General features: G+C 44.1%; 3 protein-coding genes across 3 annotated transcripts in view; all 3 read right to left on the reverse strand.

Annotated features, from left to right (window-relative positions):
• xpo4 (exportin 4) overlaps positions 1 to 6,121 on the reverse strand; it is a 48,720-nt gene extending 42,599 nt beyond the window's left edge. Inside the window, exons 1-3 of the mRNA XM_079563007.1 lie at positions 6,035 to 6,121; positions 2,894 to 2,999; positions 2,233 to 2,374 (exon numbers count right to left, since the gene is read on the reverse strand). Coding sequence (XP_079419133.1) covers positions 2,233 to 2,374; positions 2,894 to 2,999; positions 6,035 to 6,100 — 314 coding nt within the window. The 5' untranslated portion in view covers positions 6,101 to 6,121. The remainder of the gene's footprint in view (positions 1 to 2,232; positions 2,375 to 2,893; positions 3,000 to 6,034) is intronic.
• The window catches only part of ift88 (intraflagellar transport 88 homolog), a 169,245-nt gene that overhangs the window by 85,964 nt on the left and 57,287 nt on the right, over positions 1 to 25,994 (reverse strand). The window lies entirely within an intron of this gene.
• Positions 13,480 to 24,768, reverse strand: gja3 (gap junction protein, alpha 3). The gene is made up of 3 exons (XM_079562961.1): positions 24,707 to 24,768; positions 16,750 to 17,152; positions 13,480 to 14,307 (listed from the first exon to the last, which is right to left on the reverse strand). Exons 2-3 carry the CDS (start codon positions 17,116 to 17,118, stop codon positions 13,498 to 13,500), a joined length of 1,179 nt encoding a protein of 392 aa, XP_079419087.1. The 5' UTR covers positions 17,119 to 17,152; positions 24,707 to 24,768; the 3' UTR covers positions 13,480 to 13,497.

The raw sequence follows: 25,994 nt of genomic DNA on the forward strand, positions 1-25,994 counted from the left end.
GAAAAAGAAGAGTCAGCAGATATTTAATACCGGGGTCTACGCTGTTGTGAATGTCTCAGGTTTTTCTGCAAAACACCTTCATAAATTGTGAATAAATTCTTCTATTGATATCACGTTGTGCAGGCCCTGAGGCAACAAACCAGCCCCACACCATGATTCTCCTGTCCCAGACTTCACAGTGAGGAGAGGGGTTTGATGTTGATGTTGATGTGCTGTTCCATTTTTTCTCCACACATGATGTTGTGTTCCGCTCAAAAAATTCAACTTTGAGTAAATCAGTCCATAGGTATCAGTGGTATGTGTTTAAGCAGACACGGTTTACTCATTCTTACGATTTTGATCACCTCCTGGAACCGCTACCTTAACGTGCTGGAGAGGTTTGAGCACCCGAATGATCCTGGAGATCTGTTGTTGGGGGCTGCGTGCCCCTGGTAGGGTCTGCCATGGCAAACAGGTCCCAGGTCAGACAAAGAGCGGTTCAAAAGCCCCTTATGAGAGGTTTGAATTGCAAGGCCGTCCTTCTGTGGACCCACCACCTGCAGGGGGAGCCATAAGGGCTGGTGCAATGTGAATTGGGCAGCTCCAACAGCTGCCCCCACGACATGGAAATGGAAAAGTGGAAGAAAATGGATGGATGGATGGATCATTTTGATGAAGAGACCACATATGACCAATTTAGGCAGAAATGTGAGAAATTCCACACAGTGTACTTACTTTTTCTTCTTACTGTTATGTGTGCTTTGGTAGGTTTGTGCAATTTTGGGGGGAGGGTGGGGGGTGGGGTTGCAGGGTTTACAGTAGAGGTCGACCGATATGGGTTTTTCTAAGGCCGATTCTTGGGGATTTTTATTGGCTAATGCCATTATGCACAGATTTTTTCCAAATGTCTGTCTATAATCCAGTGTATGAAGCTTCTAAACTGTAAACTATGTCAGTATTGAACTGTGACAGCAGGGGGCGCATTATTAGGGACATGATTTATTGAAAACAATCCTGTTTAGTAGTAGTAGTAGTAGTAGTAGTAGTAGTAGTAGTAGTTTTTCTGCTTCCAATACCGATACTCGCTTTCTCTGTGTGAAAAAGTGAATGTTCAGATATGTTCGTTTATCAATAAACTAATGTAAAAACATTACACAAGGATCAGTGAACTTATCTACACTTAATATCCTTGGCTAGATGACAGGCTTTTAGGTTGCATTTATATCAACAACTGACAAAGTGATCTGATCATATTATGTTAGATCATAAACTAAAATACAAATACTTGACCAATACAGCAGTGGCTATTTTACTTTATTACTTTAGGTGATCCAACCATAGGTTCTGTCCCAGTTGACATTAACATTCGCGTGCTACAGCTAGCTTTAGCATACTGTTGCTAGTCGCAGCATTTTGCACAGCGATCAAAAATGCTTTGCTGAGGTTAAAACTTACTCCCCAGGTTCTGCCCTGCTAAATGACATGCAGCACATCTATATGAGGGGGATCGCCGTGTCGTCACGTTCGAGGCACTGGTGGGCAACGCAAATGTATTAAATACACATTAATAGCTCTATGGTGGGTCAAAACATCGTTCACAAACAAAGTGTTGCATCTGTGAAAAGATCAGTGCTGTAAAAGGTCGGATTTACATAAACAGCTCTTCAAGCTCGGAAAAAACAGCTGTTTGCCCAACAGTCACCAAAACATCCGGTGAAATTCGCGGAAATCAACAATAACAGCGATTCTCCCTATTGCCTGAGGTTTAGAGAAACTTGTGTTTAACAAAATTGTAGCTAACCAATTCTTTTTGCAAGGTTTCTCTATTCCCCTGAGGCCGAAGAAGTTATGGGAGGACTCATCTTAAAGCAGTACTAACTAATAACTAACTCACTAATAACTTGTTTGCCTTAACAAATCCTTTTCGTATTCCCTCTGGGGGTAATACAAGTGCTGATAGGATGATTTTTCGGAGGTCTTTCATCTCCCCCTGGTGTCTCTGGCCAGAAAACCACACTTGCAACTTTCTCTGCTCAGACCCGGAGACCCAATACACCGCCCAAATATCGGCCTAATATATTAGCTGGCCAATATATCGGTCAACCTCTAGTTTACATGACCAATCCATAAAACAGACATTTTTGTTGATTTCAGATTTCTTTCAGGGTCCCAATAGTAGTTGTTGCTTTTGCGATTGCCAATACTAAATAACTGCAGCCTGGTGTGTGTGTGCTGTGGGTTGTTCAGACGTACTTGGGCCTCTGCAGGACGTAGGTGAGTAGGAACGCTCTCAGAGACTCGATGCTGCTCTTCTCCAGGAGGATCCACTCCCGCACCGCAGCCTCCATGAGGGCTGTGGCCGCCTGGAACAGCACGTAGTCCACCTTACTGGTCTCTGAGCAGAACAAAGCGGCATTCGAGAGCAGATTATGTCATGCATCATCATTCAGGCACACCATGCAAAGACTTTTTGTTTTCATTCACTACATTGATTTGTTCCGTCTCTTCAGAGTAGCAGGCGGCTCGTTCCAGAAAAAAACTTACTTGTACACAAACCCCAGCAATCTTCGCTGTCTAGAGGAGACACTTCAGACGGGCTGGTCCTGTTGCGCCCCCTACTTAGAACCTACCCACACACTCCAATAGGGGGCAGTATTAAATATTAGAGAAAGCAGGTCTGAGCCAGGACTAAGCCAGGACTAAGCCAGGACTAAACCAGGACTAAACCAGGACTAAACCAGGACTTTGACTTTGAAGAACTTGGGTAATTTCTTCCGCTAGCCTAGAGTTGTTGCCGTTGCCAGTTGGTCAATATTATGATTAAGCCAATGGATATAATTGATTGATTAATTAAAAAAAACGGCATCACCCCGTCCTCCAACAAATTTACATGATGAGTGTGGGCGGAGCGTACCAAGGATGTGTTTGCAGACGGCGAAGGGGGACTTGGACTTCCTGAAGGACAGGAAGACATGCTCGGCCTGCTGTCTCTGCTCGGAGCTGACCATGGAGGGTGGAGCCTGTGGAGCACGCACAACATCAGCATGTATATTCAGGACCAAAAAAACCCACAGTTTTAAAGGTCCATCCAAGCACAACAAACAACGGCAAGTTTCCCATGACAGAGCGTACAATAGCAGGACTTCATCATGTTTATGTCATATTGTTTCTGACGGGATTTGTCTTTAGCGTCTTGAAATACACATTTGGCTCACAGAAGTGCACACATTATGGTAAATGGACTCACCTTATATAGTCCAAGCCTTTCTACCTTTATCAGGCTCAAAGTGCTTTACAGTAAGGAACCAGTCACCCATACACTCTCTCATTCATAGGTGTATGCGCTTTGGTTTGATTTCAGAAAACATTACACAGACTGGGGCTTGGGAACTTCCTTTTTACTGTACATGTTTCAAAACTCTTTAGACTCCCCTGAAAAAGAGATTCTTAATCTCAGTGGGACTATCCTGGTTAAAAAGGTCAATAAAAATAAATTATGCTCCTTATGTTTTATCTGTCACAGACCATTGGAGATTTAATTGTGAACAGCTGATTATCACATGTGCGCTGTCACATTCCTTTTAGTTTATTTCGCTGAAGCATGTGCGATAGCTTATTGTTTGCCTCTTGAGCCAGTTCTGACGGCTATTTCTGAACATTTGGACAAACTTTATTGGACATAAATTACACAGAGAAGGATTATATCGAAACAGTTTTTTCATTGAACCTATGGTTGCCTTTTGCAGCAACTTTCCGACGCGAGGCTTTGCATGGAGAATGTCCATCAGCGACAACAACACCTTGGCCATCTTTTGGATACCTAAAAGGTCCCACACTGCTGACTTCAGTCATTTTTTGGGTGGATGTAACTCTGCAGGAGAGCGTCTTTGTGCCTTGGTTAACTATCGGTGAGTTTACGCGCTGTTTGTATTCGTGCAGCGGCTAACCTACCACGTGCTATCAGAATTGTGGTTATTGCAAAACCGGTAAATATCGACTCCCCAAGTTCGGATGTTACTCTGTAGGTCTTCAGGGTCTGTGGACGATCATTATAAACCTGGGATTGGAGAAAACCAACAGGAAATAATCACAGGCTAAATCAGGCAAGCGCGCAGGCCAGGTGAAGATGGAGTTCATCGTGAAGAGGCATCCCAACACGCCAAGGCTACTTGGGAGCAGAGACAGAGGAGCTGGTGTGACATTTCCAGGTGTTGTAACGGTCCTCATCGGTCCTTTCTGTTCTTTTGGACACATTCCCAGTGTGCCTGAAGCATCCGGCCGCGATGAAATCGATTTGTGATCAGCAACACGGCCTTGCGGGGGAATTTGACAGAAGCAATGACATAAGACGCATTGCACCGCGATGACAGAGTGGCTGTTGGACAAAATTGGGCTGGGCAATGAATCGGAATGTACTCGAAATCACAATCTCTACTTTAGCCAATCTCAAAAATCGTCTTAGGACTTTGTTTAGAGCAATGTTTGAGGCAGAAATAGCCCCTAGCTTTGGAGTTTGGAAGAGACAATGGAAGATTTTTGAGGGTCAAATGATACTAGAGGGAAGCATTAGTTTTAGTTTGAGCTGGAGTTTGTATAAAAGGTGTGTCTAAGCGCTGTATTGAAACCAACACCTCAATGGTGGAGAACTATGATCTTGGAAGTTCACTTTCCAAAGTGAATTCCAAATTGCAAAGTTACACAAGCCTTTTTGAAGCAGAAGGAGCTCTCGGACTCATTTTTGTTGCAAAAGGTTGAAGAACCCAGATTAAAGTAATGCAACCAATTCATACGTTCACCCCACACATATTATTACTGCACTCTCATTACTGACAATAAGACTCCATAGGTTGCAATGAATTCTAAATCAGACAGGAGTAAGGCTGGGTAAAGTTTAAAAAAAATGTTGATACCAGTACTTTAATGATATGTGGTTTTCGATACCAATACCTGAACAATACTTTTTTCGATACCTATTCTCATCTAGATAAATTTAGAACCAGAAAACAGAAGAATGTTGTAAATGTATTCAATTCTTCTGTATTCTTTCTAGTGTTGTTCCGATACCAGTTTTCCCCATCTGATGCTTTGGTTCAGAGTAGTTGCTGTAGTTGAGTACCCGTCCGATACCACAGCAAGCGAATAAACATAATAACAAAGCCTGTAAAAACATGCCCAAACCTAAAGCACATTTCTTATCATGCAGGTTAAACAAAATCTGTGCACTGTGATCGTTGCTGCTTGATTCTATGTCGGCAAGAAAAGACGACGCAAATGTGATTATTAGGGGTTTTATCGTCTACATAGTCCAAAATAACTCCATTTGGCATCGAATAGGTTTGAGTTTAGGTACTCACCAACACCAGGAAAATCTGTGGTATGTCGGCATAAAAGGCAATACCAGTATCAGTATTGGAACAACCCTATTTCTTTGACATTTCTATCGTTCATTTGGGCCGAAACAACCTACTAACTTTCTCCAATGCAGCATCTAAATCTGGTCTCTATAGATATAATATTCTTTTCAGTACTTGTATTCAATACTTTTATTGTTTTCAATACCAGCAGTACCTAAACTACAGTACCCAGCCCTAGTTAGGAGTGAAATGAGGATTCAACCAGTACTGTCACTGCTCGGTATGATTCACAGGACACATATTAGAGATGGGACACCCTCTAAACAGGTGGGACAGGGGTCTACTCGGTACATTCAATGCTTTCCATCATGAGACATTGATTTCGTCCTGATTATATTGGACCTCATGTACAAACATATATAATGGACTCTAGATTAGCGTAAAGAGCTGACCCTGAATAAGTCCCGAGCACCAGGATGAGCACACATTAGCGCTGCTCTGACGAACTCGAGTTCCCAATGGTCAGTCTGTGAGGGATGCAAACAGGCAGGTCTGCGCCACGCTTTAGCCCCACACAACGGCGCGTTTATCCGGGCTGAGGAGCGGACACACGCCCCCGACAGAGCCCCGGGCCCCGCGTAGACCGCTCCCCGCCGCCTCCCGCCGCCCGCCCAGGCCCAGGGAACCGCGGCCACACTCACCATTAAAACTTTGGCAGCGCTTTCCAGCTGGGTGATCACTTCTGCCGCACCGAGCGCCGCCATCATTGTCCCTCTCTGATGACGCACCACCCGCGCTGCATTCTGGGAGAGCCATAGCTCCATGAGCCGGAGCAGCAGCAGGTTCACGCCTGCAGCACATGTAGGACCGCAGGTTTCTCAGTTTCCTTTGGTTTATTGTGGCTCAGCTGATAGGGAGGTGTCCAACAGAGAGGTCGGAGGTCCAAGTCCCGGCTTAGTGCAACACAAGGGTAAGGCGTTATTGTTAGCTAAGTTTGTGTGTGCGTAGAGTAGACCCTTCTCCAAACCTTGGCTGGTGGCTAGTCCTGTTAGTATAATATACTATTGTGTACTACTGTGCATTGACTCAATATTGCACTTGTGGAGCACTTTCACAATGATGACCAAACCTTCTGTTGGTCTGTAACTGCAGTAAATTAGAATAACTGCCTTGTATAAAATTGCTCTCTCAAAATGGCTGTAGTGAATGTCTTGAAATAGGCCTCTGTCTCTTTAAGAACCTCTGAGCCTTTCCGACACGCCCCCTCCACACGCTGTCTGTGGCATCAGTGGGGAGGGGGTTCTGCTGAGGAGCAGTGGTTGGTTACTCGGCTGGTGACGACAGGTCGGAGGCGTCTTCAGGAGGTGGGGGCGTTCCTAGGAGGACTCAGGCAAAGCTATCCCTAAAATGGCCGCCATCAGAGTTTTTACAGATTACTCAAAAATACGTGAATGTGCCAAGGCAACACTTCAGGCATGTTTTTAATGAGGGAATGACATAATAACATGATGTAAAGCTTGTAAAGCTTACATTTTTTCCGATACCGGTACTATACCGATACTTGGTTTTCGATACCGATGCCTGAACAATACTTTTTTATACATACCTATACTAAAATATTTGTCATATAGAACCAGAAAACAGATTAATAATGTAAATGTATTCCTTTTCCTTCCATTGAATTTCTTTTGCATTTGTATCATCTGTTTGAGGTGAAACCAAGAACCAAGAAACTTCCTTTAAAAGGGTGGAACAAACTCTTTCCAAGTGTTTTTCTTATTTTTCCCCCATTTAAACCACTTTTTCCCCCAATTTTTCTACATTCTTTTTTTTCACTTTTCCCAAATTGTTCCTTGTTTTCCCCAACTTTGTCTATTATGTTTCCCAATTTTGCTCCAAATTTTGCCTGTTTTTCCCCACGATTTTTCCCAAACTTTTAATAATTTCCCCCTATTTTTTCCCAATCTTGCCACTAATTTTTCAAGTTTTTTTTTCAGTTTTCCAAAAATGTTCCTTTTTTTATCCAACTTTATTTCAGTATTTTTTCCCAATTTTGCTAAAAAAATGTCCATGTTTTTCCCCCAATTATTATTATTAACCCCTCCTGGAACTGCCACCTTAACATGGTGGAGGGGTTTGAGTACCCGGATGATCCTGGAGCTCTGTTGTCGGGGCTTCGTGCTCCTGGTAGGGTCAGGTCCTGGGTGACGGGTCAGACAAAGAGCGGTTCAGAAGCCCCTTATAAGAGACCAACAGGCCCGGTTAGAACCATGAGGCCGACCTCCAGTGGACCCACCACCTGCAGGAGGAGCCATAAGGGGCTGGTGCTATGTGATTTTGAGCTCCAACAGCTGCCCCCACGACCCGGCAATGGACAAGTGGAAGAAAATGGATGGATGGATGGATGGATTTCGATACCAGTAGTAACTAGACCCTTTACAGTGCCTCTCGTAAGTATTCATACACCTTGAACTTTTGCACATTTTGTCATGTTTACAGCCCTAAACATAAAGATTTTATTTTGATTTTTTTACTGAACGTTCACACACAAGTAACCGACAACTGTAAAGTGGAAGCGAAATGATACATGATTCTGTTATTTTTTTTTAAATGGAAAAGTGAAAAGTGGGGCGTGCATAAGTATTCATACAGCATTTTCTGAGTACATTAAATTGCCTCTATAACATTCCTAATGACTGCAGAATGTTCACACCTTGGCCTAACGGTTAAATAGAGGCCACCTGTGTGTAATCTACTCTCAGTATAATTTCAGCTGTTCTTTTAGGCCCTCAGAGCTGTGGTCGGAGTGTATTGGTCACTAAACAACATCATGAAGCCAAGGAGCTCCAGAGAGGTCAGGGATAAAGTTATGGAGAAGTTTGAAGAGATTTAAACATCTCCCGGAGCACTGTTCAATCCATCATTTGGAAATGGAAAGAGTATAGCACCACTGCCAACTTACCAAGACACGGCTTTTCACGTAAACTAACAAACTGAACAAGGAGAACACTGGTGAGAAATGCAACCAAGTGCCCCAAGATAACTCTGGAGGAGCTGTGAAGTCCTGCCGCTGAGCTGGGGGAATCTGTACATGGGACAACTATAAGTCGTATCTACACAAATCTGGCCTTCATGTACGAGTGGAAGAAGAAGGCCATTATTGAAAGGAGGCCATAAGAAATCCCGTCTGAAGTTTGCTAGAAGTCATATGGAGGACACAGCTCCATGTGGAAGAAGGAGCTTTGGTCAGATGAGACAAAAATGTAACTTTTTGGCCCAAATGCAAAACATTATGTATGGAGCAAACCTAACACTGCTCATCGTCTTGTGTGCACCATCCCCAGTGTCAAATATACGGGGGGGAGCATCATGCTGTGGGGCTGCTTTTCCTCAGCGGGGACTGGGGAGACTGTAAGAATAGTTGTGAAGATGGATGGAGCCAAATACAGAGACATTTTGGAGGAAAACCTGCTGGAGTCAGAAAGAGAACTGAGGCTGGGGCGGAGATTCACCTTCCAGCAGGACAATGACCCTAAACACAAAGATAAATCTACAATGGAATGGTTCAATAAAAACATATTAATGTGTTAGAATGGCCCAGTCAAAGTCCTGACCTAAATCCTATTGAAAATCTGTGGATTAATCTGAAAACTGCTGTTCACAAACGCTCTCCTTCTAATATGACAGAGCTTGAGTTGTTTTGTAAAGATGAATGGGCTAAAATGTCAGTCTCTACATGTGCAAATCTTGTAGAGTCAGACCCCAAAAGACTTGTGCTGTTATTTCAGCAAAAGGGGGTTCCACAAAGTATTCATGCATGCTGTATGAATACTTATGCACGCCCCACTTTTCACTTTTCTATTTTTTGAAAAATAACAGAATCATGTATCATTTTGCTTTCACTTCACAGTTGTCGGTTACTTGTGTGTGAACGTTCAGTAAAAAAATCAAAATAAAATCTTTATGTTTAGGGTTGTAAACATGACAAAATGTGCAAAAGTTCAAGGTGTATGAATACTTTCGAGAGGCACTGTATTTCAATACCAGACTGATATCGTTTAGTGTAGGGGATTTTACTCTTCCCCAAACCCACTTTAGAGTTGTCACACGTGGGGTAAGGACTCAAGGGGGTCACGAGGCTGAGCTGGTGAAATTATAGATTTTCATAAGAGTATTTTTGCTATCCAACAGAAATATATAAATTACATCAATTAGCTAAATACTGGATATTTCTCCTCAGATGTACAATGTTTGCCAGTTACATTTCTGTGGGAGTCCCCATTTGTTCCCATCCATACTTGGGGACGACCCCTGATATTGTTCAATACTGTAGATGCCTTGAAAGGGCTGCAGTTACACAAAAGCTTCATGAGAGGGCGTTCTAAGTCCATGTATATGACCTTCTGCCCAAGTGAGTCAGTAGGACATTTACAACAGTGGTTCTCAATCCTTTCCACCAAATACCACTTCATATAATATTAGGTTTTCCAGGTACAACAGGGACCTAATTACTTATGCTAAACCATGTCTAAACAGTTCTTCCAGGTGTAAACTATGGCCTCATGTGTGCAAAGTAAACCATGGCTAGACCGAGGAAAGTCACGACTATAATGCAAGACTATAGAAGTGTTGTAATTGGAATTCCTCAACACTGATGGAGATTATTAACATAAATACACAAACAAAACAAACGAAAAGGGAAGACAATGCCAGGTCTCTCAGAAAAAAATATATGGTGTGTAGTTATGCAAGTATAACAATTTCATTTCCGCCCTACAAAAGGTAGTGGCTAAAAGTTATGGGCTCACTGAAAATCACCATCATGCTGTAAGGGTCAAAGTTGGTTCCAGTCTGTCAGTTGGTGTGGACATTCTCAATGAAAAGGGTTCGGTGTGGGTGTATGTGAGGGGCTGGAGTGGACCACAGTTGGTGAATTCAGGCATAAGCAGAGATGGGGGAGAGCTTCCTGACAGCCCGGTGGATGAAGCTGTTCTTCAGTCGGCTGAAGGGGAGAGGAGGGTGAGACAGGTGGAGGAAATGTCCTGAATTAAGGGGAGAAGGTGAGACATTGTTCCTAATTTCTGTCCCAGTGCCAACCAACAGTGTTAGTCTGGAGCCCTGCATTTTTACACTCATACTCAGCCCTGAAGAGGTATTTTAACTCTTAGAGTTTGTACGCTTTACTTGTACTAGAATACAAATATTTTAAAAGTAACATGAGTAAATATTTATATCTGCACAACTGAACGCTCACCAGCTTTTTATTAGCTCACCACAGCGTCAGGCAAGTTTCCCTTCTTCAAACGAAACGTCACGCTGTGGTGATCTTAAATAATAAATAAGCTGGTGAGCATTCAGTTGTGGATTTTTGTTATTTCACATTGTTACTTTTTTGATCCAGCACACTGGCTTAGGACCGGTGGATGTGCGTGTCGTCACCTATTAACTAAATATTTTAGCTACTAGTCGAACCACCTCAGCTGTTGGGGCTGTAAAACAGTGTTTCCCAATAGCAGCAGAACGTTTGAGGCTGGTTGTATGTGGAGTAAAAATTAAACGTCTGCGAGACAAAAAAGGTAGTAAACCTCTACACTAGATGCAGCAGATAACAGTATCTGAAGATGTGGGTCGATTGGGTCAGATAACTCTCCAAGTAAGACGGTTGACTGCTTATTTAGATGTGATAAACATGTGTTTGTTACTGTGGCACTTCCTGTCCATGTGTTTGTCACTCCAGGCCTGAGCCCAATCCTCTGCTCCATTCCACCGATCAACACACGGAGCAAACTAGTGAAGAAAAACAGCGACTAAAGTAACTCAAGGTAAGATCAGCTCAATTAAGGCACACATTTTCAGAGTGAGCTGCCTGAGCGAGCATGCCAAGGTCACCTTGGCTCTCGATGTGGACCATGTGCTGCTCCAGGATTAGTTTACATTTAGACTGGGCGGTCTCTGTGGAGGACAGCAGAGATGAGCCCCAGAGCGCCCCCAATGGCTCTGCATCAGCATCCGTGTGGTTACACTGGTGAGGCGGAGCAGCAGACAGGTGAGGGGGCGGAGTTACAGCAGACAGATGAGGGGGCGGAGTTACAGCAGACAGATGAGGGGGCGGAGTTATAGCAGACAGATGAGGGGGCGGAGTTACAGCAGACAGATGAGGGGGCGGAGAAGCAGGCAGGTGAGGGGGCGGAGTTACAGCAGACAGATGAGGGGGCGGAGAAGCAGGCAGGTGAGGGGGCGGAGTTACAGCAGACAGATGAGGGGGCGGAGAAGCAGGCAGGTGAGGGGCGGAGTTACAGCAGACAGATGAGGGGGCGGAGTTACAGCAGACAGATGAGGGGGCGGAGTTATAGCAGACAGATGAGGGGTCGGAGCAGCAGGCAGGTGAGGGGGCGGAGTTACAGCAGACAGATGAGGGGGCGGAGTTACAACAGACAGATGAGGGGGCGGAGAAGCAGGCAGGTGAGGGGGCGGAGTTACAGCAGACAGATGAGGGGGCGGAGTTACAACAGACAGATGAGGGGGCGGAGTTACAGCAGACAGATGAGGGGGCAGAGTTACAGCAGACAGATGAGGGGGCGGAGCAGCATGCAGGTGAGGGGGCGGAGTTACAGCAGACAGATGAGGGGGCGGAGCAGCAGGCAGGTGAGGGGGCAGAGTTACAGCAGACAGATGAGGGGGCGGAGCAGCAGGCAGGTGAAGGGGCGGAGTTACAGCAGACAGATGAGGGGGCAGAGCAGCAGACAGGTAAAGGTAAAGCCTTGGAGCAGACCCACCGTTCTTTTTCTGGCCGTACTCTGACACATGTTGTGATCTGTGGTCTTCCCTCCTCCTCTGACTGACCTCTGCAGAGGAGCCTCATGTCAGCCAACTCAAACAGTTATCACCAAGCTGCCATCCACACTGGGCTGAGGAATTCTGCTGTGAGCCAGAGTCAACAGGCGGAAGATTAGATCCCAAATATAGCTCCACCGCGAGGGAGGGAGGTGTCGGACGGACCAGGGTGTGGGGAAAATACTATTGAGTTATCAAAAACACTGACACAGTATCTGACAATGTGTCATAGTATTTTAAATTTGAGGATAGAGATCTCACCATTTCAAGTCAAATGAATCGGAAACCCTTCTCACCGTGTAGTCATGAGCTCTGACCGAGCCCAACAGCCAAATAATGAACTATAACTTTGAAAACAGTGTGTGTTGAGCTCTGCCAACACATCTCCATCACTCCACACCTATTCGACCCCTACCCCCACTAGCTCCCTCAGGCTCCCGAGTACTCAGCTTCTGGATCTATTTTGTGATTGAATGTGAAGTCCAGCAGACACTTCACAAACACAATAACGTGTGCATTTCGTGTGGACACGTGAGAGCAGACATTAGCTCCATAGGAGAGGCTTTTATTGGCTGAAACAGTGAAGCTTGTCTTTCCTTCAGACATTCCTCATTTTTACCCTTCCTTTACATTATTTCAAATGGAAATATACAAATATTTATATTCAGAAATTCAAACATACAAACTCAATTTTGTGGATTATTTACAGATCTTACACTGATCCGTTGTTTGGGGTCATCACAGAAGTTTACAAAGCTACGGAGTATTAGGGCAGACCAAGAAAACTACCTCTGGGTTATTTTACAGTAAGACCACAAACCTCATCAAGAATCTATTTAGTTGTTTTAGTGCTTCAGGAAATCAGAAATACACAATCAGCAAAGTCAACAGTGAAATAAACAAAACTCACAGAAAGTAGCAAAACATTTTTAGCAAGGCTACGGCTGTGCGATTAATCCCACTCTGAGTCCAACTGTACCCAATAATACACTAACCCTGTGCATTCACAATCACAAAATTATTTTTTATTGCTTTAGTTTTAAAATCAAGCTATTTGGATTGTTTTGAATAATCTTCATCTCAAACATGGCTGAAATAATCATTATCATTAGAATTTCATAATAATTCCCCGCTGAGTTGTGGGTTGGGGACAGTCTATGGCCAGTACAATGTCACAGGTCGAAGTATTGCCTGTATTTGAGTCTATATTTGAAGTACTGTAATGGTACAGATGTAAAGTGCTTTATTTGTCCCTGCACACAGACCGGATGATTATCCACCGGGGCAGTGTGCTTTGGGGGAATCAGGGAAACTGGAGCTCCTGGGACGGTCAGACAGCCAGATCTCCGGGCCGCGCTCGCACACTGCTCCCCCTGCTGGCCCGGCTGAGGCGCCGCGGGTCTATGCTCACCAGGCTGTCCTCCTCGCTGCTGGGGCTGGCTCCTCCATCTGCCGGGGGGCCGCTGACAGGGCGGGCCAAGGGGGGCGGCGGCTGGCTGTGCAGGTCCCTGGTCTGCTGCTCCGTCGCCAGGTTGGCCCAGTTCTGCGCCGCGGCCAGCGTGTGGTTGTTGTTATTGCTGATGTAGAAATGGGCCGTGGGGGGCGGCGGCTCCACCAGGGGGGGCAAGAAGGCCGTGCCACTGCCTGCCACCGCTGTGTAGTCAGGGGGGAAGTTTAGGTTCGGGGGGGCTGCTCCGGAGACCAAGCAGCCAGACCGCACACTGTGGATCTGGGTGGACTCGAGGTCAGGGGCCAAGGCACTGGTCACCCCTTGCTTCAGCTTCTTCCATCCCAGGTGGTAGATCTCCAACAGGTTGAGTAGAAGAGACACGCAGGCCACTACCAGCATGAACACGATGAAGATGGTCTTCTCCGTGGGCCTGGAGATGAAGCAGTCCACCATGTTGGGGCAGGGCCAGCGGGCGCACTTGTACAGAGGCCGGAGCCGGAAGCCGTACAGAAAGTACTGTCCTAAAATAAAGGCCACCTCGAACAGAGTCTTGAAGATGATGTTGAAGACGTAGGTGCGCAGCAGAGCCCCTCGGATGCGGATCTTGCCATGTTCGTTCCTGATGAGAGGTTTGTCCTTTCTGCCCCCGCTCTGCGCGTGTCCATGAGCCCCGAACAGCTCGCCCTTCGCCTGTGAGCAGAGGGAGTATTCCGTTACAGATACTCAAGTACATGTGTATGAGGTGCAGTGGTGGTTCATAATAGGCGTTACGATTAAAGCCGGTGGAATCAATTTATTTTCTCGTAGATCTACTTTGTAAACGCAGCATTTGTGAAAGAAAAACAGAAAAGGCGCTGTTGTGCAGCACATTTTTACCATTCTTGAATGCAGCGATGTGGTCCACCCTGTTCACTTTTGAACAGGGGCCAATACAACTCTATGGGAGAGAAAGAGTTTCTGAAATAAATCTTCGTTTGGCCTCTCCCAATGTATTCCTATAGTTCCAAACGGGGGTGAAGTTGGAAGCCACCACGCTCTTCCACGGGCACAAAGACCAGACAAGTACATATCAACTGGTCTAAGCTCAGGCAAGAACATACACTGCGTTCCACATTATTATGCAAATTGTATTTTTGTGTCAAAAAGGTAAAAACTATTTTTTTTTCAATGAAACTCATGGATGGTATCGTGTCTCGGGGCTGTTTGAATCACTGACATTAATCTCAGAGACCTGGAATGATAAGTTTTCAGGTTAAGCCCAGTTAAGGGAAAAACTACTGAAAAAGGATGTTCCACTTTATTAAGCAGATCAATATAGCAATATGGGAAAGAAAAAGGATCTCTCTGCTGATGAAAAGCGTGAAATAGTTGAATGTCTTGGTCTTGGTATGAAGACCTTCGATATTTCATGAAAGATTAAGCGTAATCATCGATTCGTGGATGATTCAGAGCACACTCGGGTTTGTGCAAATAAAGGCACAATGAGGACGGTTTCTGCCAGACAAACACATCAGATTAAGAGAACAGATACTACAAAGCAGCATACAGGTATTTGAAGCTGCTGGTGCCTCTGGAGTCTCCCGAACATCAAGGTGTAGGACCCTCCAGAGGCTGCAGTTGTGCATAAACCTTCTATCCGGGCCTCCCCTAAACGGTTAATTGAAGCTCATAAACAGAAACGGCTGCAGTGGCTCAGAAATACATGAATGCTCATTTTCAAACAGTCTTGTTCACTGATGAGTGCCGTGTAACCCTGGATGGTCCAGATGGATGGAGAAGTGGATGGTTGGTGAATGACCACAATGTCCCAACAAGGCTGTGATGTCAGTAAGGAGGGGGCGGAGTCATGTTTTGGGCCAGAATCATGGTGAAAGAGCTGGTCGGCCCCTTTAGGATCCCTGAAGGTGTGAAAAAGACCTTTGAAAAATATGTGGAGTTTCTGACTGACCACTGTCTTCTATGCTATAAAAAGAAGACACCACCGCACCATGTCCTGCTGTAAAGAATACCTCTGCATCACTGGCTGCTATGGGCATAAAAGGAGAGAAACTCATGATGTGGACCCCCTCCTCCCCTGACCTCAGCCCTATTGAGAACCTTTGGAGCTTCAACAAAAAAAACTTCTATGAGGGTGGGAGGCAGTTATCATCCAAACGGCAGCTCTGGGAGGCTATTCTAACATCCTGCAAAGAAATCCAAGCAGAAACTGTCCAAAAACTCACCAGTTTAATGGATTTAAGAATTTTGAAGCTGCTATCACACAAGGGCTCCTATGGTAAAATTTAACTTGACCTGTTAAGATTTTTTTGATTGAAATAACTTTTGATTTCAGTAAGTATGACCTCCTAATGCTACAAATTCAACAAATGACCATTTTCAGTTAATTACAAGCTTTAAAATGTATTGAAACGATTAGTTGCATAATAATTTGTTATTTTACTATATTTATTTTGGAAAAAAATACTGTTATCACTGGGAGATTTTTTCAACCACATTTAAATGATCCTCTACCAGTGAAAGACTTGAAAATTATGCTGACTCTCATTTGAGTTGACAATTTAGAAAATCTTAGAAAAATGTCATTTGCATAATCATTTGGAATGCGGTGTATTAGAGTATTGAAAAACTGTGGCCTGTTCCTTTGAGAAATCTTTTGTTGTCTGTGGGAATTCTGAATGAAGCAGCAACCTAAACACAATCCCCACAGAAATGGACTGTTCTATAATTATTTTTTTTCCTGTTTTATTTTTCTGCGTTTCTTTTTCTTATGTATTTTTTTCTCTATTGTGCATGTTTGTATTGTCCCTAGTCTTGTGTTTTTATGTGTCAGTGAGCCAAATTTCTACCTCGGTAGACAATAAAATTCTCTTCTCTTCTATTCTGTATTTGCAGATGTTGCAGATTTTTGTCCTCAATCATGTCACTTCCAGGCCCTGTAGTCTGGATTTAATTTTGTGTTTTGTTTAAAGGATTATGTCACTACTGAAACATGAGTTGTTTATTATTACCAATATATTATTTTACTTTACATCCATAGAAAAATAACTGCCAAACTGAACAGAGAAACATCCTGTGACAGTGCAGCAGCTCATGGAGACAATGCTACAGCGAGAGCTTCATTATTTCCCCCACCTCTGCCTGGGGGTACGCGTGGCCCTGGCCCTGCTCCAGTCGCCTCTCGCTGCGCTTCTCCTCCAGGCGGACCATGTGCAGCACGTGGCCCAGATAGATGAGCGTGGGCGTGGACACGAAGACGATCTGCAGCACCCAGAAGCGCAGGTGTGAGATGGGGAAGGCCTGGTCATAGCACACGTTCTCACAGCCGGGCTGCTGAGTGTTGCAGGTGAAGTCCGACTGCTCGTCCCCCCACACGTCCTCTGCTGCCGCCCCCAGCACCAGGATCCTGAAGATGAAGAGCACGGTCAACCACACTTTGCCGATGACGGTGGAGTGTTCCTGCGCGTTCTCCAGCAGACGGCCCAGGAAGCTCCAGTCGCCCATGCTGCAAGAGCGCCAAGACGGAGAGGGTTTCAGGCTGTGGACACACAGCACAGTGGGTTAGTACTTTATATACTTGATATACTTGATATACTTGATATACAATAGTGGTTATCTGCTCTCTTGTTGTGTCACATCCTGTTTGGCTGCACCCCTATAAATTGTGGTTCCCTCCCCTTCCTCTTCCTCTTCTTGCTAGCCCTGTAGGGAAGAGGTGAGGATCACCATCGCATGTTTTTGTTTGGTTTTATTGCAAATTTAAAATATATTTTTATTTATTGTGTTGTCTAAGTATTATTTTTGTTCATATTTGTCACTTATGTTTATGTATGTCTTTTAATAAAACTGAGGGTGCAAACATTTCAAAATCAGGTTGCAATGCAACCATTTCCCCTCCTGTGGATCCAGGCCTGTGAAACTGTTGTAAGCAATAATTATCATTTCATTTCAGTTCAAATTAATGAAGTAGTGTCGGGCTGTAAAGTTACTTTTATGTGAACTTTTAAGCGACAGAGCAGCACTCCCCACTTTGTAATAAACTAAGCCTCTTTCTTTTATAAGCACTGCCCTCACGCTAATAGTGCAGTCACATGGCTCAACAGCTGTGCTCAGGCAAGATGACCGTTGCACCAGGCGGAAGATTGGGTCCTTCGATTCCATGCCCGCCCTGACTCCGCCCCTGGCCCTGCATAGCTCACTGGTCGTGTACAGAGATATTCTAAAGAGCCTGTTGACAGCTGCACAGCTCGCTGCGGCGCGTCACTTTCCCCAACCCCGTTAGAGACACTTCAGCTTTTACTTTTACCACTATGATGCACCTGAGCCACTCATGGAATGATGTTTCTGACCTGAGGAAGATCCTCTTGGATCCAAACGTGTCTGAATAAATGCCCTTTTATTGACGTTTATACGAAGGATCCAGAAGATCTAGAGGATCCAGAGGCACACAAAGGACTGACCAAAGGGACAATCACTGGGACTGTTCAGTTTTAAATCCATGATACTCTGTGATCTGTGACACTCTGTATATGAATGTTTGTGAGTCGATTTGGCCATACACACTTTTACAATTTACTTTCCAAGGCAGTAAACTGACTTGGGCCATAGTGTCTCTTCAGGAGAGAAGGGGCGTGTGTTGAACAGCACACAAGCACAAACCGTGCACCTAAAGGCGGCGGTGCATCAATGGAAGCTGGAGAGGCCTGGGACAACAATTCCTGTTACTACAGACTATGCAGGGAACATCGTACATGCAGTACATGAAGCAGGACTGGGACCTCAGATTGGTTGCTTTGCACACACCATCAATTTAGCTTCCCAAAAAGCAACAGCCATTCACCAGGTATCCAGATTATTGGCAAAAATCAGAAAGGTTGTGACATTTTTTTCATAGAAGTACCACAGCTGCAACTGGAGTGCAAGCAAGAAATGCTGAATATTCCAAAGCATTCACTCATTCAAGACGTTCCCACCCGCTGGAACTCTAGTTATGACAACGGTAACAGCAAGCAGCTATATATTCAGCACTCAAGGAGACAGCTCTCAAGAACAAAGACATTTACACACTCAGTGATGGTGAAGTGACTATGTCAGAGGAACTTATTGAAGTGCTCAAACCTCTAAAAACGATCACAACTGTGATGAGCACTAAAACAAAAGCCTCAGTGTCAATGATACCCCCACTGAAATCCACTGTTCTCCAACAAGAGAACTGTCCAGCTGTGAGAGGTCAAGGTGGCACTCACAAAGAATCTGCAGGACAGACACTCTACATGCTGTGACTTCAAATTTAAAGCCCTGCCTCATGTAGATGATGACGAACAAGAGAGGATATTCACTGGCCTCACAGCAGAAATAATCACCACAGAAGAACAGGTATTGTATCTAATCAACTTTTTTTATTTGCAAAGAAAATATTAATTTATTCCTTTTTTTTTAAAATGCCTTATGTGTTCTGCAGACAGAGGATGTCAACAAGATAACAGCTGAACCGTCTTCATCTCCTGGGACATCTATCTCATCACCTCCAGCTAAGAAGTCTGTAATTACTGAACTCTTTGGTGAACTTTTCCAGGGACAGGTGGGAAGTAGTGAGGTACCCCTTTTGGAGCAGGTCCAAGAAGAAATGGTTAGGTACAGAGCTTCAGGGTGCCTTTCCCTTGAAGCTGACCCTCTTCTGTGGTAGTAAAGCAATGAGGCCTCATACCCACACATGGCAAAACTAGCAAAGTGCTACCTCTCTATTCCAGCTACCTCTGTTCCACTGCTGGAGATAACCAGATCTGTGCTCCCTTCAGAACATGTGGATAGGTTCATCTTTTAGCCAAAAACTTTAAACTTGAATAGTTATATTTAAGTTGATATTCAAGCTGAAGCTGTTGCTGCTGAGTGTTAAAGGTTTTCAGGTCCAAACTAGTTACAGTATTTAAATTATTATCAAGAGAGCAATTTATTTAAAATATCACCCAAATGGGTCGCTTTAATTTATTTTATGCACGAATTCTATCGTGTATTGGCAACTTTTCAAAATAAAGATTTTGTACGTTCTTATTTTTTTTAAGACACTGGACCGAACCGAATTTGATTTCAGCGCACCATTACACCCCTAATATATTCCATATCTGACAGGTCATTACATATTTTGGAAACTGACCCCTTTTTTCAACTGACCTTTTAAAAATATAGTATACATGTCTGAGCTGGGAGGCTGACGAGGAAACACTGATTTAACAAAGCTACAGATTTGTAACTATATATATAATTACTATTTTTTTTAAAGTAATTTGATATTTCTGATGCAATTGATCAAAAGACGCAAACACATTTTCAATAAACAAATCCTGTATTGAATGTGTTCCTTTGACTTTCCACTGAGAAACTTCATGCAGTGCTGGGTTGAACTTGCCATTTAAAATGTTTTCTAATTTGATGCCAAATTTTAACAGTATGACAGTATTATTTGCAGTGGGCCAATGGCCATGTCTTTTTAAGTCAGCAGTTATTAGGGGCGGGACTTCAATTATAAAAACACCTGTGCACCTTCTGTTCTCCCTCTCATACTCTCCCTTGGTGTTCAGGGTCGTCCAGGCTGTCTGAAAACCAGTGGGCTGCTCTGCACGGACAAGCTGGAGCACCCTGGGGACCCAGCACCATACACGCTGTGCCAAAGCCTGGACCCTCAAACCAACTGGCCCACCATTTCCCCAAGCTCCTCCTACTCCCCAACCCAACAACAGCTGGACTGACTTGCTCCACCTCAAACAATTTTAGACTTTTTCAAAATAAACATCTAAAATCTTTCTCTTGTTTTGGTCTCCTTGTACCCTGGTGATCAGAGGGCGTTACAGTAGTCCTTAACACTGCTTGCAGCTGATATCTTAGAAATGTGCTAGCCTTGCATTAGCCTAGCGCCACGAAACTCTTCAAACATAAGAACTGCATGAATTACAAACAAAAAAATCTCCAGGTATCAGCAACACTCTGGATAACTAGGAAATGAGGCCCTATGTCAAAAATCCTGAAATATCCCTTTAAAGTAAAATATCACCATTCATGGGCATAACCTAACTGGGAGGGGAAGGGGAACGGGGGGAGACAGGCACGGGGGGAGGGCGAGGAAAAAAAAGAGAGAGAAGGGCAAAAAATGCCCGACCAAACTCAAGGCACATCTAAGTTTTAACTTCTCACTAAGTTCTGCTTTTGAATGATTAAACACGATCAACTCAACTTCTTTTTGTAGTCAGAAACTCATTTTCACACCTTCAGGGAGCCTAAAGTTTTGTTTGTTTGTTTGTATACTTCATTGTTCCCGTAGGGAAATTTGTCCTCTGCATTTTAGATAAATCTACATTATTTATCTTTTATGCCATAAATTGATCAAAAATACAAATGTATGGTTCCAAAGCACCTTTAACTGCTTTTGATGATTTTTTCCTGTTCTACATATTTATTTTTGACCCAATTTGTCAAATATCCAAATTTGACTCCACTTCTCGGCTTAATCAAATGTTTATTCATTTTTAGAAATGATAAATTAATAGATTTGTTACATTAAAGGCATTAAAGGAAAAAAAATCATTTTGCATTAAATGTGCAATATTGTGTCCTAACTTCTATATTAGAATATTTTGTGACCCGTATTTTTCTGTGTGTGTGTGATTTTGGAATTCCTCATGTCTGTGCCTCCAAGTCACATGACTTGTCCCGCTTTCACTACTACTTGAGGCGGTCACCCAAACAACAACCAAAACCACCTCCACAAAGATCGCTCATGTGGAAAAGCTGCTGACCCTGTGGTTTCAAGCTCCTACTTCAAGTTTCTCTCAAACATAAAAGTATCAAGTATCAGAAATCTTGTAAAACATCCAGTAGATCCAATAGTTGAGCAAACTTTACAATCCCAAGGCTACAATCCAGTGTGGCGTGTTTACATGCATGAGACCATGTATGTTCATTAACATGCACGGTCCTGACCAAATAAACCAATGAATAAATCAAAGGATTTAGTCAAAGTTCAAAGTATTGGAGATGCGTTTAAAGAGAGGATATGATCATCTTCAGAAACAAAGTGTGTTTCAGGCATTCATCACATCATGATGCACCAATTAATGAGATGAATAACTGCTCTTAGTTTGTAAGTTAGTTTAGATGTTGTTGTTGATGTGTGAGGGAAACATTTCAAGAATGTACTTATTGCTTCATGTTTATAGCTGGGTACATTTGTATGCAAATGTTATGGCTGTACCTTTGTTCTTTGTTTTGTGGTAAAATGATCAGATTGAGTAAATAAGTGCTGTTTGTCATTGAGCCACTCTGTCCAATCAGAGAACCTCATTGTGTGACTTTTGACCTCTCCTTGGGGGAGAGACCCGGGCCCCTTCTGAAACCAGCAGATTGGTAAGAGGTCTAACGCCAAACCGGATGTGCGTCAGCGTCCGCCATGATCAGAATGGGGCTGTCAGTGAAGAAGAAAAGGAGCCTCAATGCTAACTATCACTTTAGCACAGAGACCTCTGGTGCTAACCGGTGATTAGGAGCTATGACATCCCATAAGCCACTGCGCCAATCCCCCCACCCCCCTCGCCCCCACCCTCAAGTGATTCATACGCGACCATGGCCGTATCTACCATTGAGGTCACCGAGGTCCGGACCTCGGTAAAATTTTAGCTTTTTTTTTTTTTTTTTTCCCACACATTGAATCCTGCGCAAATGAATGTTGTAAACACGCGCTTCTACAGGCGGAGGAGCCTCTAGTTCAGACGTGGATGAGCTTGTTCTGAACCTAAACGTGTCCACTCTGAAACCGGACCTCATGAGCCGCTTTGGACCCGAGTGCGTAAAACTCCGCGGAGGCGGGGGCGCGGCTGTGCGTCAGCCTCACTATAACAGCAGCGCATGAACCGCGCCAAAGTTTGATCGAGATGCAATTTCTATGCTCTCTGTCATAAAGAGAGAGGAGCCAGTGCGCGCGCCGTCACGGTGACCTCGATTTACAACAGGAGTTTTCCTCATTCTGATCTGAGGAGCGAGAGGAGAAGGAGAAGCGTCTGCGCCTCATCATTGCTCTCCTCCTCTGCTGCTCACTTTGTTTCTGTCTCATGCAAAGATTGTCCTGCGTGTAAATGATCTTCGCTTTAATGAGAGCTTAAACCAGCACATTCACCTTTGTAGCTCCAGTGGTTTGACAGTGAGGGCGACGCAGAGGGGGCGGGGCCAGAGCGCAGAGTCCAAACCAGAGTCTGATGTTCAGAATGAGCCAAAGCAGAACCCTCAGCTTTACCCATTCACACCCACAGCCTCGTTTTCAAAACAATTTTCATTTAATATTTCAGTATTTATTTAGGACAAAACCTTCTTAATGCCTCTCACTCAGGCGAGTAAAACTGTTTGGAAAACCTGCTTCACAGTAATAATGGATGAAATAGATATTAAATAGATATTTTGTTTTGTGATATTCATCAAGTAGGGGGTACATGACTCGTCATCTAACACTTCAGGGGGTGCACGGCTGCACCCACTGCCCATGGGTCGACTGATGGAAGTGAGGCCAGTCTGCACCATCTGCATGTCCGACCACCGTCCACTCACTCACTACATTCACTCAGGCTCCTGGTCCCAAACGGTGCAACAAAAAGCAATTTTTGAAAATGGCTCAAGGATGAGACAAAAGTGTTTTTGATCACTTAAAATACAGGAAATTGTATCTGAATCTTTAATAAATTCCTGGGGGAGGACCCCCAGACCCCCCAGTTTAAAGAATTATCCGGACCTCACTGTTTTTTAAAACCTGGCTACGGCCCTGTACGCGACCACTGTAGATTGACAGGTGCACATTTAATAATAAAAATATGGATTCTGCACAAGCCAAACTTTATAAAAGTGCCAAAATACTTATTAGAGTCACCACAGCTCAGTCACATGTCAGTGTTAAAGAGTCGCCTCAGTAAGCGGCAGTTGACCCCATGAAAGGTTAAGGGTCAGGAGCTAGAGGCTATAATTTGATGGTTTCAGACGCAGAGCTGCTGAAATCATTGTGACAGCAGCACATGTGTCTGTATTGTGCTTCTATATTAAGCTCGTGCATGACGGCAGTGCACTTCGGACCTGAAGTAACACCTTTCTGAGTGACAGTGCAGGATTTCAGAGGCAGTTGTGGTGAACAGGTCTGAGCTCATTCTACACATGTGGACATGGCTGGAACATGTAGGGGGCGGAAAATACTTAGTTTTAACATATTTAAACTCTGTATAGTCCCTTTAAGGATGATTGATGAACTAAAAATGATCCTAGCAATGTGTGACACAGGAAGGGACAATAATTATTCATCAATTATTTATTATAATAAAGTGTTGATGCTAGAGCAGGAGTCTGGAGCAGGAGAATGTTTTGTTGCCTCAGGGCCTGGACACTGTGATATCATCAATATAAGAATTTATTCACAAGTTTATGAAGATATTTTGCAGAAAAACCTGAGACATTCACAACAGCCTGGAATAAGTAAGTGAACCCTTGTTTTAAATATCTGCTGATCCTTCTTTTACAGCAACAGCAGTTTGACGCTCACAGCGATCAGGATGAATCGTTGTAAAACTGCTGCAGTTCAGTGAGATTTCTGGGCGTTCACTTACTTTTTCCACGCTCTCCTGTGAATGTATGTTATGTTATCAAATATGATAAAGTGTAAATGTTTGGTTGGTGTTAGTTCAAGCAGACACTGTTGAATCATTCTTATGATTCTGATGAACAAAACAAGAGACAAAACGGCATAATCTGCAGATGAAGCATATGAAAAGAAACCAAAGCAAAAAGTGGTTCATCTCATTCTCTCCAAATAAATTTTTTTGATGACTAACATTAAAGAGGAAGCCACGACATTGTAATGTTAGTTGTGTCCAAACTCATTCATAACATATTTGCAGCGTTCCAAATGTTCACAGAGATGAGTTTATCAGCACATGAACTAGTTTACCACATGTAAGTTCTTTATAATTAGAATGACAGTGTTTTTCCCTCAAATGTCTGACTTTACAATATACTAAAGGACAAAATACATGTGGTTAGTGTGCACTCTCCAGCTGTGAGAGACACGTACCTTCACACAGAGGGGTCAGCCTGACGCTCCGGTCCTCCAGGTCCCATGGGGAAGAAGCCATCTCCGGTCCTCACATCTCCACGGGCTGCGATGGAGGCATGGACCGGAGGCGCTGTGAGCTGGGGCTGTGCCAGGGGCCGTGCCAGGGGCCTCAGAGTCAGTCAGTCAGTGCTATGGTGAGGGCTGTGGATGTTACCGAGAGGACGCTCTGAGATTGGGATTAGCGCGGCGCTAAAATAAGACTCCAGTGAAACCTGATCTGACTGGACATCACACACAATGGGGCAGCAGGCGGAGGGTGGGGGTTGTTGGGGGTAAAGTATGTGAACAAAACCAACCAATGAGACAGATCAATAGCACAAAATATAGTTGGGGGAATTCATCCAAACTTTTCAGGATGTTTGGTCTGTAGAGTTTCTGTGTGAACAAAGATTAGCATGCTCGTGTCGATGTTGTCGATCCTCTGGTTTTCCTCAAAGGCTGCACTGTAACTTTTTACAACTTATTATTATTGCCACTTGAAATTTTACCCCAATAGGCTATAAAGACATTCCGTTACTCTGACTGTTGTTTATCACGGGAGCCTGGGAACAGCTTATACACACTAACTATTATAGGTATCACTTTATTTTACAGTACCCTGATACATTGTACCAAATTTTATCCAATAATATGTATTAGTACTTTGTAGGTACATAATGTAGTAAGACACGAGACCCGTAAGGTTAGGGCTAGAGTTATGTCTTATAACATTATGGTCCGGGTCACGGGGGCAGCAGTCTCAGCAGAGATGCCCAGACTTCCCGATCCACACACACCTCCTCCAGCTGTTCTGGGAGGCGACCAGGAGGCATCCGAAACAGATGCCATAGCCACCTCAGCTGGCTCCTTTCGACGTGGAGCAGCGACTCTACTCCGAGCTCCTCCCGGGTAACTGAACTCCAACACGCACCGGGAACAGGTCTGACTTACTGCCGGCAATGCGAACCAAGCTCCTGCTGCGGTCATACAGGGAACCTGTTTTTTGGAAAACCTGAAATGAACTCAAAATCAACTTTAAATTATTATAAATAAACTACGGAAATATGATTTGTCTCTGTTTCAGTCTACGTATCTGTGAGCCTTGTGGGGTGTATGTGCTACAGCTAAAGGAGAAACTTCAAAATCGCAATGCAACACCCCATAGCTCCCACACGGTTACATCACCAGTCGTATCTTCCCAAAAAAAGGATCTCAGGTTTACAACTTTTACAAAACTCAGCAGCTCGTGTCCTGACGAAGACCAGGA

Source organism: Gobius niger (assembly GCF_951799975.1).
Source record: "Gobius niger genome assembly, chromosome: 9".
Lineage (NCBI taxonomy): Eukaryota > Metazoa > Chordata > Actinopteri > Gobiiformes > Gobiidae > Gobius > Gobius niger.